The sequence below is a fragment of the Nicotiana attenuata genome, chromosome 6 (genome assembly GCF_001879085.1).
Source record: "Nicotiana attenuata strain UT chromosome 6, NIATTr2, whole genome shotgun sequence".
Lineage (NCBI taxonomy): Eukaryota > Viridiplantae > Streptophyta > Magnoliopsida > Solanales > Solanaceae > Nicotiana > Nicotiana attenuata.
Genome location: NC_031994.1, coordinates 3,157,693 through 3,174,781, shown reverse-complemented (window position 1 = coordinate 3,174,781; position 17,089 = coordinate 3,157,693). Strand labels below are relative to the sequence as shown.

General features: G+C 37.2%; 1 protein-coding gene across 1 annotated transcript; it reads right to left on the bottom strand.

Annotated features, from left to right (window-relative positions):
* Window positions 5,653-11,532, bottom strand: LOC109226491 (putative late blight resistance protein homolog R1A-10). The gene is made up of 4 exons (XM_019391255.1): window positions 7,909-11,532; window positions 7,381-7,649; window positions 6,268-6,720; window positions 5,653-5,877 (listed from the first exon to the last, which is right to left on the bottom strand). The coding sequence occupies exons 1-4, from the start codon at window positions 9,969-9,971 to the stop codon at window positions 5,855-5,857; spliced, it is 2,808 nt and encodes a 935-aa protein (XP_019246800.1). The 5' UTR covers window positions 9,972-11,532; the 3' UTR covers window positions 5,653-5,854.

Below are 17,089 nucleotides of genomic sequence, written 5' to 3'. Positions count from 1 at the left end.
AATTTCAAAACAAAACACAATGGACTACCTATTACCTTAAAAAAAACTAACTACGACCCGGTTCAAATAAAAACCCTTGGAAAAGAACCGTGAACCCAAGAAAAACCAAGGGGAGTTACTACACTACCTAAAACAAACTAAAAATCTTTTTGGATTTTCTTTAGACTTACTTCCCTCAAGAAAACTGTCTAGAAGATACCGTCAATCAGGAAAAAGTCCAATCTTTTAAAAAAAAATTATTTAATTAAAACACAGCTAAAGTAGCATGAAAAGTCACCCGGATAATCTCCTCACCCCACACTTAAAATTGTGCATTGTCCCCAATGCACACCCATACATACAAGAGGGTAAAAGAAACTCCCTGGTAGGCCAAAGGCCGAAGCACTAGCAGCTCATGGGGTACTCAGACTTCTCCCAGCTTGGTCCTTCGTGCGGGTACCTCACACTTAGTTCCAACCATTTCATTTGTTGGTGCATCCTTCCAATACCTTTGCTTTCCATGCTCCTAGAAAATAAAAAAATTGACACTACAAAAATAATATAATAAAAAAAATAAAAAAATAAATAAAAGAAAGCAATAAAGCTGGGTTGCCTCCCAACAAGCGCTTGATTTAACGTCGCGGCACGACGTGAATCACTTTCTGCCTCCACTTTGAACTTATGAATCGAACCCCAAGTTTTGATTCTGCTCTATGATCATGCTCCTGGGGTGGTGGAACGAATCTAACTGGCCCAAGGAAATAATGTAGTATTCTGCACTCCTTGGCCTTTGTATGAGGTATGTAATCCTGACTTTCTGGCAAGAAGAATTCCACATGATATGCACCTTGTTCCTCATTCCTTGACTCTTCGATTGTTCAGATGACTCTATTTCCATATCATCATCCAAACATAATGTGGAAAAATGCTTGGAATGTGGACCAATGCGCTCAAACACATGAACTTCAGGACTCTCAACATCCTCAACATCAGTGATACTAGAGTCAACAAAATTTATATCATCAAAGTCCTTGGCTGGCTCTAGTCTCACTTCTTCAACATAGACATCCTTAAATTGTGGTTGGCTAGGTTGTTGATGTTCTACTCTGACCTCCCCAATTAACACCTCAAATTCATGCTCTTCTTGGCTACTATCCTCAATATTGGCTTGTTGAGCATTAAAAGCTCCAACCACTTGACTCAATTGAGCCTCCAACTTGCGAATAGTTGCCTCTTGCCTTTCTATGTGCAATTGTTTCTCATTGTTTTGTTCCAGAAGGCACTTTAGCATATCCTTGATCTCCTTCAGGTCCGCATTCCCAGGTTCTTTGTTCCTATTAACTTCACAAGAAAAGGTGGAACCATCGTAGTAAGGGGTGGGGGAAAATAAGAAATATAAGCACAACCATGAAGGTGACCATTTTTACCACCACACACATCACACACATTCCACAAATAAGATTGAGTTGGTGCACATAACTCGCTCTCAGGAACATTTTGAAAATTTTGCCACGGGTGATTTCCTTTACAATATGTATGGAGATCAATAGTAGAATTATCTATACCTAAATTCCCATAATTCCAAGATGTCATGTTTCTCAAATCAACAGTTATAAAAAAAATACCAAGAAAAAACAAAACAAAATAAAAGTTCAAACTTGAACCCTAGCAATATATACAGCTACAACTACACAATTAGTTCCCCGGCAACAACGCCAAAATTTGATAAACTTTAATGTATACCAGGATCTTTAGGGCTACACGTGTTCGTAAAGATAAACTTTAACGTATACCAGGATCTTAAATATGATAATATTACAAATAGTCGTTACAAAAAATATATCTGAAGCGGAAGCCATTATAGGAAAGCGGAAGCGTTTATTGAAATTGATTTCTACCTCCTAGCCCTAGCCTTACGCTACCACAGGCGTCAATGATGAAATTGTATGTAGGAAAAATGGTAACCCTAATTGGTGGAGGGAGGAGCAATCAGTGGCGGATCCAAGATTTTAAAGTCGTGGGTGTTGGAGGATAAAATTCTAAAAAAAGAGGGAAAATAAATTTAATTATGGGTGCTCTCTCAATACTTATCCAAATTTTTTATTGATTGCATATGTAAATCTACTAGATCTAGTCAAAGACAATGGGTGCTTGAGCACCCATAATGATCTATGTAGATCCGCCACTGGGAGCAATTTATAGAGATTTATATATAATCTTGTACGTCCATCAAGTAATCAATCGGACGGATGAGATTTGCTCATTAATTAAGGGCTTTAAACCTATTGGGCCACCTATACATAGAAAAATCCTACATTTTTCCACTTGGCCTAATAATCACATAATATTTATATTTAGTATTATAAACATTAGTTAATATGACCATCATACATACCATAATACGACAAACTGCTAAATGTGAGTTATGGCGGTTATACATATAATTTTGTCTACATACTCCCTTCCATATACTACAACATTAGCAATTAATCGTACTAGGTCCTTAAGCTATAAAATATTATGGTCCACAATAACGTCTCATTGAGACTTATCTGTAATATCTCAAAACAATAATGTGCACCATTATGAGAAACAAAAAATCATTAATGTATATCAAAAACACATAAATGAGCTCAGAGTGTCGAAACATCATAAATACAGCCAAGACCCATTCTATGTATATGTTCTTTAAATATCTGTCACGCCCCGAACTTGGGGGGCGAGACCGGCAGCCGATACCTTACTCAACCGAGTACCAACATAACATATCTTTTCGTATCATACTATCATAGATAACTGAGCCGGAGAGGCTGCTGTAAAATAGGTAGAATACAACATGTAATACCAACTTATACATAAGACATATGGGCCTCTAAGACCAAAATAATCACTCGTATACTGAACATAAGCCGACAAGGCCATTCAATCTTTTACGTACACGACATCTGTCTACAAGCCTCTAAGGATACATAATTGTCATAAAGGTCGAGACAGAGCCCCGCCATACCAAACAATACACATCTAAATCATACTGACCAAACAAGCAACTCCAGAACAAATGGAGTGCACCAACATCTTCCGCTGAGCTGATCGCCTACTTGGAGGACTTTCGACCTGTCTATCGAGACCTGCGGTCATGAACGCAGCGTCCCCGGGAAAAAGGGACATCAGTACGAATAATGTACCGAGTATGTAAGGCACATAAATAAGTACGTAAAAGACATGGAAGAAATATAGAGTAAATGACTCAACCTGTAAGTATGGATAACTCTGTAAATCATGAAATACTTTTAGTGTCATGCATATACGTATGAATGTCATGTCGTACATAGGTACATGTGTTCACAACATCAAGCCTCTGAGGGCATCCCATCATATCATCTCGGCCACTGTGGGCAAAATCATCAACGTATACCAGCTGATCAGGTGGTGGTGCGTATATAACACCATAACCTTTCCCATATCCCATATACATATATATACATATATAAATATATATATATATATATTTATATATATATATATATATATATATATATATATATATATATACGCGTATATAACGCCATCTGGTCATGGATCTATTTACGTGTATAAATGCATGAAATGCACAAGAAATACGTGAATAAGATTTTCTCGGAATGCCATAAAAATCAATATGCCTTTCGGATAAACTTTATCAAATACGTATTTTTTTGAGACCCATGAACAGAAGATATAATAATAATTCACATGGGGAATCAAGAATATAGGCACCCCTAGTATTTCTATGAATAGAGTCATTTATGCAAATTGTGCATTTGCTCGTTTCGTTTGTTAGATCATGCCAAAAGAAATAAGGAATAGCCTTAACATACCTGGAGTAGGGAAAAATCCGTATGATGTTCTTGGAAAAGATTGTACCGTACTCATTTAAAACCGCAAAATTTTATGTTGCTAAGTATTAAGGAGTCTTGTATGAGATTTGATTGTAGCAATCACGGATATAATTTCATGACAATATACCGGCTCCGACCATTGTCAAGTCCGGCTTAATTGCGCGGAAACGTGATGTAGGAACGTAGTTCGACAAATTCCAAGAACTTTACTCCCGTGACCCCAAGACCTTAATCCTGTATCTGGACCATGTTTTTCGGCAAGAAATACCATGAACTTGGTAAGGATCTCCAAGGAGAAACTTTATCACTCTCAGCAATCCTTTCCAATATAGAGAAGTAAGATACCAATTTGTAATCTATCTTAGAGTTTTTGGAAGCAAGTGGTCATCAAATGTCTTAAGGTTGATATCCAGGTGCCTACTAATTGATTTGTCTAAAGGTAAGTAATAGTCTTCCTCTACTTGCCGCCATGTGGGGTGGGAAATATTTTAATCTTTATCCAACTTATTAGTTAATTAGGTAATGTCCCGTTACCCGATAATTAACCAATTATCCGCATAATTAAAAATTATCTCCACTTACTTAAAATACTATTCACTTTTAACATACCTTATACACCTTACTATCATGGTCATGTGGTACCTTGTATGACACTAGTCCATAAATATCGAGTATTTTAGCTCGGTCCGTATTTTATCCCAACATGACCAACTTGGACGAAAATTCATTTTCTTTGACTTGCTTCCCCTCTCACCTTCACGAATTTACTCATCACTTACTTGAAATAGCATAATCCTTATAATCCCCAAATAATCTTTTCCTTGGACGGATGTCAATTACCTTACGACAAATTAAACGTACAATACTACATGGTGCAACATCGTCGTAATTTGATACTGCGAAGCGTAACATCATCGTAATGCAATACTGCAGGACGTGACATTATCGTAATATCAGGACGTAACATCATCGTAATATTGCGGGGCGTAACAATATCTTTGGCTGCAAACCTTTCATTAACGGAACTGCAATCATGAGATAAATTCTAATATGCTCAAGTGACACTCTTTGTTTTTGAACTTCATCCTTGACGGTAAATCACTTTAATTCCATATGCTTGGCACCTTTGGAGTATTATCATTCTTGGAGAAGAATACCGCTGTAGAATTATCACAATAAATTTTCAGCGTCTTGATAATGGTGTTGACAACCCCAAGTCTTGAAATAAAGTTTCGCAGCCATAATGCATGAATTGTGGCTTCAAAACATGCCACAAATTCTGCTTCCATCGTGGATGTAGTAATGATAGACTATTTGGCACTCTTCCGTGATATTGCTCCTTCAACTAATTGGAACAAATAACCAAATATGAACTTTCTAGTTTTTCTTAAAAGCTTAAGACCTCTTAATTAAGTTTGACTTTAGGCCACATTTTTTCTTGAGCAGCCCCTGCCTGCCCTTTCCTTCCAATGACTAGAAGGAACGGGCAATTAATTTTAAAAATAAAGAAAATATTGTTGACGCACTATATTCGTTTCTTTTACCGGTGCTTTCATAAACTTCAATTTCAGTGTTGCTGCAGTGTAAACAACAACAACATACCAAGTGTATTCTCACATGTTGGGTTTGGAAAGGGTAATATGTATGCAAACCTTATCCCTACCTTGTGAAGGTAGAAAAGTTATTTCCAGAAGATCCTTGGCTCAAAAAGCGAAAACACAATAGTTATACTTTGCACCTATTTTTCCATATCTAAAATCCAATTACAATCGTAGATGCTGAGGCACATAACAGATTTAAAAGTTCAGTAATATCACTAACAATTCTACAAACTCAAAGTATGATTGTATAAAACTTAGACCCAGAATTACAATTTAGAGAAATAACATCTCCTTGAAAACCATATAGTATTGCTAAACCTGGTAACGTAATGGTAAATTGGAACAATGGACTTCAATCCTTCTGCTCTTAAACACCTTAGCTAATGTCACTCTGAATCAACATACATCTGGATCATAATCTGTAGGAAAGAAACATAAAAGGGTCAGTACTAGTTTGACAAGGCACAAGCATCCAAAGGCAGATTTAGAGCTTGCTCAAACAAATTCACTTTTACTTGTCATATTTCGCTTTTCGAGAGTCAATTTGACTAATTTTTGAAGCTAAATTACGCTAGATTTTCTTAATATTTTAAAATTAAAAATTTGATATTCGGAAACTATACAAAAAATACTATAATTAGTAATTTTTCTCATATCAATCACCACCAAATCACCACATGAGGTGAAAGCTTGCGTGAGTGTAATATAATGTTCATAAGCAATTATGGAACATTAACCTTAATAAATAAATACCTATGTGTCATAAGCAATTATGGAAAGTTCATTCTGGAATATAATGTAATACTTACATGAGATACGAACATCCACGGGTTTGATTCCAAGGTCTTCTTGTTCTTGTGGAATTCGTGCAGCAGAAGCCTCCAGTTCGGTTGTACAGTCAGTTAACTCAATGAGTTGCAGTGAGTAAATATCTGCAAACTCAATGGGTATCTCTTCCAACATATGGCAATCTCTAATCAAGAGACGCTCAAGGACGGGAAAATGGTCATCTGTGGCTTTCAAGTACTTGAGATCACAATACGCAATTAGCAAAAGCTTCAATCGAGTAAATCCTCCTTCAATTGGATACCATTCTTCGCCTACACAAGCGTTCCACATCAGCTTCAGCACCTCAAGGTTAGGTAACTCACACATGATGTTCAAGTCCTCCCACCTTACAAAAGTTGAATCCAGCTTTAACTTCCTGAGTGTTACAGGAAAAGCTTTTGCACTTGGGATGGTCACTGGTGAAATTTCGTCCACTAACAAACACGTACACTCAAGTTGAAACTTCAATGTTTCAAGTTGATGTAGATGGACAAATTGTTCATTCTGGAAAGTTCAATGTTTCAAAGTTTCATACACTCAAGTTGAAACTTCAATGTTTCAATAAATAAATAACTGTGTGTCATAAGCAATTATGGAAAGTTCATTCTGGAATATAATGTTATACTTACATGAGATACGAACATCCACGGGTTTGATTCCAAGTTCTTCTTGAATTCGTACAGCAGAAGCCTCGAGTTTGGTTGTACAGTCGGTTAACTCAATTAGTTGTAGTGAGTCAATATATGCAAAGACAATGGGTATCTCTACCAAGGACCTGCAACGTCTAAACAAGAGGCGCTCAATGACAGGAAAATTGTCATCTGTGGCTTTACAGTACTCGAGATCACAATGCGTAATTAGCAAAAGCTTCAATCGAGTAAATCCTCCTTCAATTGGATACCATTCTTCGCCAATACAAGCGTTCCACATCAACTTCAGCACCTCAAGGTTAGGCAACTTACCTACGATGTTCAAGTCCTCCTACCTTACAAAAGTTGCCTGCAGCTTTAACTTCCTGAGTGTTACTGGAAAAGCTGCTATACTTGGAATAGTCGCTGGTGAAATCCGCCAGTTTTCTGATGAGTCCCACTTACGAACAAGTACAAAACTCAATGTTTCAAGTTGATGCAGATGGACAAGATTGTTGAAAAGTCTAGATTCTTGAAAGATTTTATAAGCATTGGTGGCATATCCATGGATTACTAACTTCTTAACATTCCGAATCCCTGAAATAACCTCCTTTGTGCAATTACTTGGAGACAAGCCAGAAATAGTATGTATGTTTGAAAAAGCCAAGTAGCTCTCCTCATCATCAGATTCCCTTGGAGGATTTGACAAATAAAATTTACGTAGTCTGAGCTGCCTTTTTTTTTTTTTTTTTTTGATTTGCACCGGGTGTCCGAGTCTCTAAGAGCCCCGACTAATCCCGGGGGTGCACAGGCCCTCGGCAAAGAGTTTCCCGCAAGTGCACCACGGTTAATTCAGGTTTTACCCAGTCCGATGGCCCTCAGAAATTGTTTGCACCCAGTGGGTTTCGAACTTGAGACCTTGAAAGGGAGCAAACCCCAAGGCTCAAGTCTATTGCCACCAGGCCAACCCCCGAGGGTTGTAGTCTGAGCTGCCTTAATTGCATTAGTTCCCAAATTTTCTCCTTAAAAGTCACATATCTAGGACTATCCAATTTAACAATGAGTGTTTGCAGATTCCATAATCTGCAAATTTCTGGAGGAACGTAAAAATCCTCGTCAATGCCGGACAACGCTAGGTACCTCAACCAAATGAGACATAGTACATGTGGAGGGAAACTTCTTAACTTTGTGGTACCCAAGTCCAAGATTCTAAGTAAACTAAAATGAATAAGCTCTGAATTTAGAGTAAAAGTTGAATTAAGACAAAAAGAGAAAATGGAACGAGTTCGTTTCAAGAGAGTGCAATCATCATCATCTATCTGCCTGCTTATCAAATGATCATGCTCGGGGGTAAGAAGGGCCAAACACATTCTATCATAGGGCTGCATTTTATGTGCACTGAGATGATGAAATTCTGGAGAAAAAGCATGGCTTTGAGCTTTTTTTGCATCTGAATCACCATCTCCACCCGAATCATCACCTTCATCCAAATCATCATCTTCATATGATTTATGAAAAACGTCGTCTTTCATGACAAAAATGTCTTGGCTTTGAGCTAATTCTCTCACGCACAGCTCATGTATTAGATCATGAACCTTACATGATCTAATTTTTGTGCCATCCAAACTTTTCTTGCAGACAAGAACGAGATGTCTGTCGATAAGATCTTGTAAGCACTTCTCAGCCTCTCTTTCCAAGTCTTTTTCTGACTTCAGGAACCCCTCAGCCATCCAGAATCTCACCAAACTCTTCACTGAAATCTCACTGGCTTCTGGAAAAATCCCAAAATACAGAAGGCATGCTTTTAGGTCACTGGTTAAGTGATTGTAACTCAACCCAAGCACATGTAGATATCGTTCGTATGGATCTTCTGTGACAAGTGACATGACATCTTCAGCAATATTTTCCCAATCATCTATTGTCCTTTTAGATCTGGAGAGAAGCGCAGAAATCACAGCAATAGCTAGTGGTAACCCTTGGCAATACTCTACAACTTGCTTCCCAATAGTCTCGAAGTCATATGGTAATGCTTCATCTGCAAACATTATACTTTTGGCAAGGTTCCAACTCTCATCTTGATCCATGCACAAAGAAAGATTCTTTCTACCAGCATAATAAGCTACTTCTTTGTTACGGGTAGTCAACAATACTCGACTCCCATTGTTGTCACTTGGAAAGCATTGTCTCACGTCATCCCATGCTTTACAGCTCCACATGTCATCCAATACAATTAAATATCTCCTACTCTTTAAACTTTTTTGCAGCATGGATGCTAGCTCTGACTCATTACCCATGTAAAATCTGTCAGGCATTGTGGAATGCAGAAGGCTTTCGAGGAGATCTTTTACATTATACTGTTGAGATACAGTAGTCCAGGCACGAACATCATAATGAGATCGGATTGATTCATAATCGTAAACTTCTTTTGCTAAAGTCGTTTTACCGATGCCCCCCATCCCGGTGATCGAGATGACTTTGGATTTACCAGAAGAGCCACCATATTGTGTCAGCTTTTCCAGCAACCATTTCCTTTGATAATGGCTCGCCGTATTATAATCTTGAATGTTTGGTGACTCATTCTGGACATGATCAATCTCCTCTGCTACTTGTTTTAGGCTATCAAAAAGCCTCTTATGTTCCTTTTCTTTCTGCATTTCATCATTTGCCATTACAGCTTCTGTTAGTCTCAGTTGAATTGTGTGTTCCACAGCATTTGTGACGTCTTTTATCTGCGATTCCAAATATGCCATTTCCTCAGTATCATTGCTTTTCTCAAAATTCTTGAGAAATACTTCCAGGGAACTAACTTTTCCCTGAAGAGCGAGAAATTCTTCTTTGTGGTCACAAATTAGAGATTGCATTGGCGAATTGGATGTCAAGAGTAGTTCTATCGTTCTCATAAGAGAAGCAATACTAGCATAAGCCATATCTATTATATTCCAATTATGACCTGAAAGCTGCAAGTTGCAAGACGTCAATGGTATATATAACATGATCAACAAAGTTGCAAAAAGGAAGGCAAAAACAGAGAGAACATCAGGTAGATTTTCAGCCATCACTGTCTCAAATCTCAATCGATTCTACGACTTGATCATATAAAAAGAAATCGAGAGTTTTTTGTATATTCAAAAAACATTGCGTCTATTTCATGTTCATGTCATCAATGTTACTAGACATGGTTTTTCACTACTTATAATCTTTGATCTCTAATCCTCAGAATTTGGTTAAAGATAAGTGAAACAATAGTCTTTACTAGATCTGGTACCCATATTTCCAGGTTATTAATCTCTTAAAACTATCTATCCTTCACCCTCAATGCACAAAAAACTATGGTTCTGCGCGAACGATGTTTTATAACTACAGGAATCACGTGGGTGCACCAAAAGGAAATGAGGGATAAAGGCTACTCCTCAAGTGTACAAAATCCTTCTCAATTCTATAAAATGTTTTCCTATTACTCTCTCTCCATACGGTCCACATCAGTGCTCGTGAAGCAACTAAGGTCCAGCCAAACGCAACTTTTTTGACCATGCCTGGCATTACCCATTGAAGACCAAACCAACACAGTATTTTCCACAACAAACGAGATGCTATGAGATGAAAGCTACTTTCTAAAGTAAATCGATAGCAACTACCCCCTCCGTTTCAATGTATGCGACATAGTTTGACTTGATACGGAATTTAAGGGAAAAAAAAGAATTTTAAAACTTGTAATCTTAAACATGTCATAACATTTATGTGGATATAAGAATTTTGAAACTTGTGGTCATAAACATGTTAACATTTGTGTGGCTAAATATAAAATGTGTCATTCTTTTTTGAGCGGACTTATAAGGAAAGTGTGTCACATAGATTGAAACGGATTGAATCTATGTGTATGTATTTGTAATATAAAGTGTGTCACATAGATTGAAATAGTATGTATTTGTAATGAAAGAAATACTAAGGAAAACTTGCCACATACTTTTTTTTTTGTTTTATTAAAAGGCAGTATGAAGAAAATACTGCAGCAAGTCAAAAGAGCTAATCTTGGAACATCAGATCTCTATAAAATCCAACATATTGCACAAAACATCAAAATCTGGAAAGGGAACTTTACTCGAAAATTCTGGTCAAATTATATCTCTAAATAGAATTAGAAAGCATTAAAGTTCCACAAATGAACTCTTTATATCAGGTAGGCAAAGTTGAAACTGTTATTCAAGAGGTGAACTGCAAACTTTGATGTATACTTTTTCCTAGTACTATTTTAAAAAGAAGGAAGAAAATTAAATCTATCCTAAAATTAGATTTGTAGTAGCGCAAAAAGCTAAAACTTAATATAAGAAATACTAGGAGAAAAATATATAAGAAACTTAATATGAATAACAATCAACAAATGGATAAAGCACAAAACATACAGTACAGTAACCAAGAAAAAGATCTCAGAAGACATAAAAAGGCATACCTCAAATGGTATGTGCAAACAAATTACCAAGCAAATTGTAAATAAGAACTAAATATTTGACTTATTTGGATGAGATGACAACTTCAATTAGGGAAATACAATATTATACCACATGGGTGTTAGTATATTACAAATCAAGTTGGTTATATATAGTACTTTCACTTAGCTGGTTTTAAATGAAGATTTAGAGATTAAATAAGTTCAAAGAAAGAAGTGAAAGACAAAAGAAAGATGGCATACCTTGGATGATTGAAAATGGTGTCTGCAATCATATTACCACCAAGTTATTTTATATTAAACAAGAAAGACTTGACTTTATTGACAAACCACTGGCTTAATCAATAATTACCGTTCTCTTTTCAATTGAGACGAACCACTTTGGTTGTTAAATTTGTTCTAAAAAGAAGATACATTTCTATATTTAGAAATAAATTTAAACTTTAAACCGGTCAATTCTATCCACGTTTTTATAGCTACACCAAATATCAATGACAATTAAATTTTTGCCCCCTTAAGCTTTTAGCACCACATATTTTACAAAAGTTATACTTTTTTGTTCCTTAAACTTTGTGTCAAGTCAAACTACAACAACAACCCAGTGGAATCCTACTAGTAGGGTCCGGAGAGGGTAGAGTGTACGCACACCTTACATCTACCCGGAGGGGTAGAGACGCTATTTTCTGGAAGATCTCGTCTCAACAGACGAGACCATAATATCATAAAAGAACATGTCAAGTCAGACTATATCATCTAAATTGAAAGGGAGGGAATAGCTGGTTAACCAGAAACTCTGAATTCATATTATGCTTGCTTGGTTACCTGCCACTAAATTGGATGGCCAAACCCCCCCCCCCCCCCAACCACCACCACCACCATAGGGCACATAAACCCTGGGTTTATGGCTTGAATAAATAAATAAAATAAAATAAAAAAAGATTATGTAAGCAAATATGGTGGCCTATTGCTAAAGGGGCGGGTCCATTAACCCGAGTTTGGAATCATGTGCCACTAGCCTCGAAATTTCTGGGTGATTAAAAAAAATTCCAGAATACACTTTTTATTTTTCAAAAGTTCTTAACTATAGCCCCTGTAGCAGACCAGCAATCCTCTCCCCAGTCAAGGATAGCAATTGACAATATTTGGTAGAACAAATAAGTGTAATATTGAGACAGAATTGAGTAGTAACGGAAAAATTAAAAAAAATGGAAAAGGTTCAAATTTTCCACTTTCCTTAATAATGCTCTTCGCTTGAATCAATAGCTTGTTTTTGTGTAACAATCAAAACATTTACCGTCGAAAGCTGAGGGAATTGGTTGCCGGTGGTGGAGAACCATCGACGGAGCGAGAGACATTGCCAGAGGCGGCAGTGGAGGGGCGAGTTGTTCGCCGGCGGGACCTCCGTCCACGTCAGCAGATGGGCGGTGGAGGTGTGGTGGCTTTCGTACAGGTGTTGCTCTTTCCATTGTTGAGTTTTGTCCGGCAGCTGAAGAGTGTGATTTTTTGTATCTTCTTTTTATTTTTTTCTTTGTTTGTTATTTTCCACGTGTCGGCTTAGAAATTTTATGGATAATCACCCAATTCTTACTTTATTACAACCTAAAGTTACAAATTATATTTTTCCCCTTACATGTTCAATGAAAACAAATGAAAATGAAGATACAATGTGAAAGCTAATGAGAATATTGTCCTTAATTGAAAGTATATGTGAAAAGATAACCATTCTTTTTACATATTGAATTATGAACAAAACTAAAATTGGAAATATCCATGATAAATTTCAACAATTCTATCAGTCCACACTGATCAGTGTAGGATTGTGTGGGCTTCTTTTTTTCCTTCCTTTTGACACTGGAGGTGAGAAAACTTCTTCCTTGTAAAATTTATCTTGAATCCTTGGGGAGCTCTCATTGAATCTAGGATTTTTAGAACATAAGTGTACCTCTAAAAAAGTGGAAAAAAGAAGAAGTACTAAGTGGGAACCAATTCATATTCTTTTGGATAAATAACTCAGCATTCAGCCATGTGCATCATTCAACCTTTTTGGAGTGTGAGGGTTAATCTATAATAGTACATCAATTTTACGAAATATATATATATATATATATATATATATATATATATATATATATATCTAGTTTAACAGAAAGACCATGGGTTCACGTGCACCGTAAACAGTGGCAAAACCACATGATCATAAGGGTGGTCAAAATATTATGTTTTAGAGGTATATAACACCTATTGAACACCCTTTGTCGGAAATTTTTTCNTATAACACCTATTGAACACCTTTGTCGGAAATTTTTTCCACTTCTTTTAAATTTGAACACCCTTTGAGAATTCCTAGCTTGGGAATTGCGAAAAATGTTTGGAAAATGCGAACCTGGGAATTGCGAAGAATGTTTGGTTATAGCTCGATCTCCCTTGCCGGGATAGTTTATTATATTATCTTGTTCCCTTGCCAGGATTATTTTGTGTATTGTGTTGAAAGAAATGGGATCGTGTGGCACGCCGACCACGAGATATTATGAAATGGGAGCGAGTGGTACGCCTACCACGTGATGTTATGAAATGGGATCGAGTGGTACGCCTACCACGTGATGTTATGTAATGGGATCGAGTGATACGCCTACCACGTGATGTTGTGAAATGGGATCGAGTGGTACGCCTACCACGTGATGTTGTGAAATGGCATCGAGTGGTACGCCTACCACGTGATGTTATGAAATGGGATCGAGTGGTACGCCTACCACGTGATGTTGTGAAATGGGATCGAGTGGTACGCCTACCACGTGATGATATGAAATGGGAGCGAGTGGTACGCCTACCACGTGATATTATGAAATGGGATCGAGTGGTACGCCTACCACGTGACATGAGGAAATGGGATCGTGTTGCCGCCTGCAACGAGAGAACATTGAACAAGTGAAAGTGGTTTGTTTTCCCTTATTCTGTGTTAGAAGAAATCAGATGTAGTTTCTTCTATTATTCCTGATAATCTGTTTTATATGCTACCCCATAAGCATGTTCCCCTCCCAGTTTTAATTGTTTACTTTTCGCTATTATGTTGTTGTACTTGTATATATATCTGCACAGGTTTATCTGGTAGTCTGGTCTAGCCTCGTCACTACTTCGTCGAGGTTAGGCTAGGCACTTACCAGCACATGGGGTCGGTTGTGTTGATGCTACACTCTGTGCATCTTTTTGCATAGATCACGGAGCCGGAGCAGCTTTTGGACAGCAGTAGTTGATTGGGAGCTGAATTCAGTCCAGAGATTTCGAGGTAGCCTTGCTGACGTCCGCATGACCCGGAGTCTCTTCTATCTTTGTCATTCGTTTGTTATCCTTGTACCGGAACAAACAGTATTGTGTTTTATTCGGACCTTGTGTTTAGCATTCTATAGATGTTCGTGAGTTAGTGACTCCAGTCTTGGGTAGAGGTTGTAATTGAATTTCCGCACTTGTTTTCAGTTTATTTATATTTAAAACTTCGGCTTTTATATTAAATGTCTCATTGCCTTAATATTGTCGATGTTTGCCTAAAAGGTTAATAATTAATTGGCTTGCCTAGCTCCTAATAGTAGGCGCCATCACGACTCCCGAAGGTGGAAAATCCGGGTCGTGACATATATATATATATATATATATATATATATATATATATATATATATATATATATGTATGTATGTATGTATGTATGTATGTATGTATGTATGTATAATATCTAGTTTAACAGAAAGACCATGGGTTCACGTGCACCGTAAACAGTGGCAAAACCACATGATCATAAGGGTGATCAAAATATTACGTTTTAGAGGTATATAACACCTATTGAACACCCTTTGTCGGAAATTTTTTCCACTTCTTTTAAATTTGAACACCCTTTGAGAATTCCTAGCTTCGCCACTGACCGTAAAAATAGCCTAAATCCACCTCTGATCCTCCATTATCATTATAGTCGTCGTCATCGTCATCATCTCCACAATGGATAAAATATCTTGGGATCTTTTCTTAATATCCAATCATCCAAATGTTATGTGTATTAATCAAGAATATGAATTTTTTTGAAGAAAATCTAGCAAAATAACTACAATTGAACGACTATTACTGTATAATCTGGTGGTACTGAGAAACGAGTCATGTAACTTCTATAAAAGTATGCTTAAGTGTCATAAGGTGCCACCTAAACGGTAGGTAGGCGGCGGATGTGTGACGTTTGGCGCTGTTGTTGCGCCTGTCCCCAATGGAAGAATGAGTCATCTGTTCCCCTGCGGATCATGGCCTTACCACTCGGTCCCCGATGGCCAGTGGGGGATTCGGTATAGCAGCTCAGGTTCGTTTGGGCTACTGCGCGTTCCCGCTGGACTGAACACATGTTAGTTGTAGGAAGTATGGTTCAGAAAGTGACTTCGGTTCGCTAGTTCAGGCTCAACTCCTCGCTTTACGTTAGTAGACCTACATGTCGGGCCGGGGCTCTACGCTCTTTCTTTCTGTGTGGGACGATACTGGGGAGAGAAGGGAATGCGTCGAGGCGGCGAACAAGACAACTACATTTTGGCTTTTCCCTCCATGAGACGAGCCCAGTGCATTGGACCGATGGATAAGAGCACTGAGCTGGCCTAAAAAGCACTTGGGCGCTCTACGTACGATGTAGACTCCATCAGATACATATCGATTTCTTTCTGATGGATCAAGTATAGGAAGTTTTCCCCCCGGATATGAGAAATTCATATTGGAATATAATGTTATGCTTACATGGAACCAATGTATCTGAGATACGAACATCCACGGGTTTGTTTCCGAGGTCTTCTTGTTCTTGTTGAATTTGTGTGGTAGAAGCCTCGAGCCCGAGCCTACATCTTTCTAATTTATAGCCTGTTGGCTGTTTGGCCAAGCTTTTCCAATCTTAGAAATATATTTTTTTCCAAAAAATGTATTTTTTTCCCCAAAGTTAAAGTGTTTGACCAATTTGGAAGAAAAAGAAGTGCTTTTGAGGAGAAGCAGAAGCAGTTTTGGAGAAGCAGAAAAAAGTAGCTTATCTCCTAAAGCACTTTTGAAAAAAATACACTTAAAAGCAGTTTTTAAAAGTTTGGTCAAACATTAATTGCTGGTCAGAAGTGCCTTTCAAGTTAATTAGCCAAACATAAATTGCTTCTGACCAGAAGTACTTTTGAGAAAAGCACTTTTGAAAAAAACGTTTCTCAAAATAAGCCGATTTTTGCAGCTTGACCAAATGGGCTATTAATTAGTTGCAGTGAGAGGATATCTGCAAACTCAATGTATATCTCTTTCAAAAAAAGCAATTTCTAATCACGAGACTCTCAAGGACAAGAAGATTATCATTATGTACAGTGAGAGGATACTGGAGACTAGTGATGTATAAAGGAAACCGACAAATTGCACCAAACCGATAATCCGAGTTAAACCGAGAAAAAAAAAACTCGATTATGATTTGGTTTGATTTGGATTGGTGTTAGAAAAAAAAAATCCCGACCATAAATTGGTTTGATTTGGTTTTAACTAAAAAAAGTGAAACCGAAACCAAATCAACCCGATATTAAATGTACACAAGTTTTTAAAATATTTTATACATAAAAATAATTATTGAATGTAATTTACAAATATTTTTTAAACTCTTTAATAGTTCTCTCTTTTAATGTATTATTGCAAGCTTGGACTTAAAACTTTTGAATGATCAAATATGTTTTATAGCCCATAAAAGTTAGTAA

Coding starts and splice junctions, on each gene's coding strand:
- LOC109226491 (XM_019391255.1), bottom strand. CDS start 9,971: ATGGCTGAAAATCTACCTGATGTTCTCTCTGTTTTTGCCTTCCTTTTT. Junction 7,650..7,908: donor TGGGAACTAATGCAATTAAG/GCAGCTCAGACT, acceptor AAAAAAAAAAAG/GCAGCTCAGACTACGTAAAT. Junction 6,721..7,380: donor ATTGAGTTTTGTACTTGTTC/GTAAGTGGGACT, acceptor CGTGTTTGTTAG/TGGACGAAATTTCACCAGTG.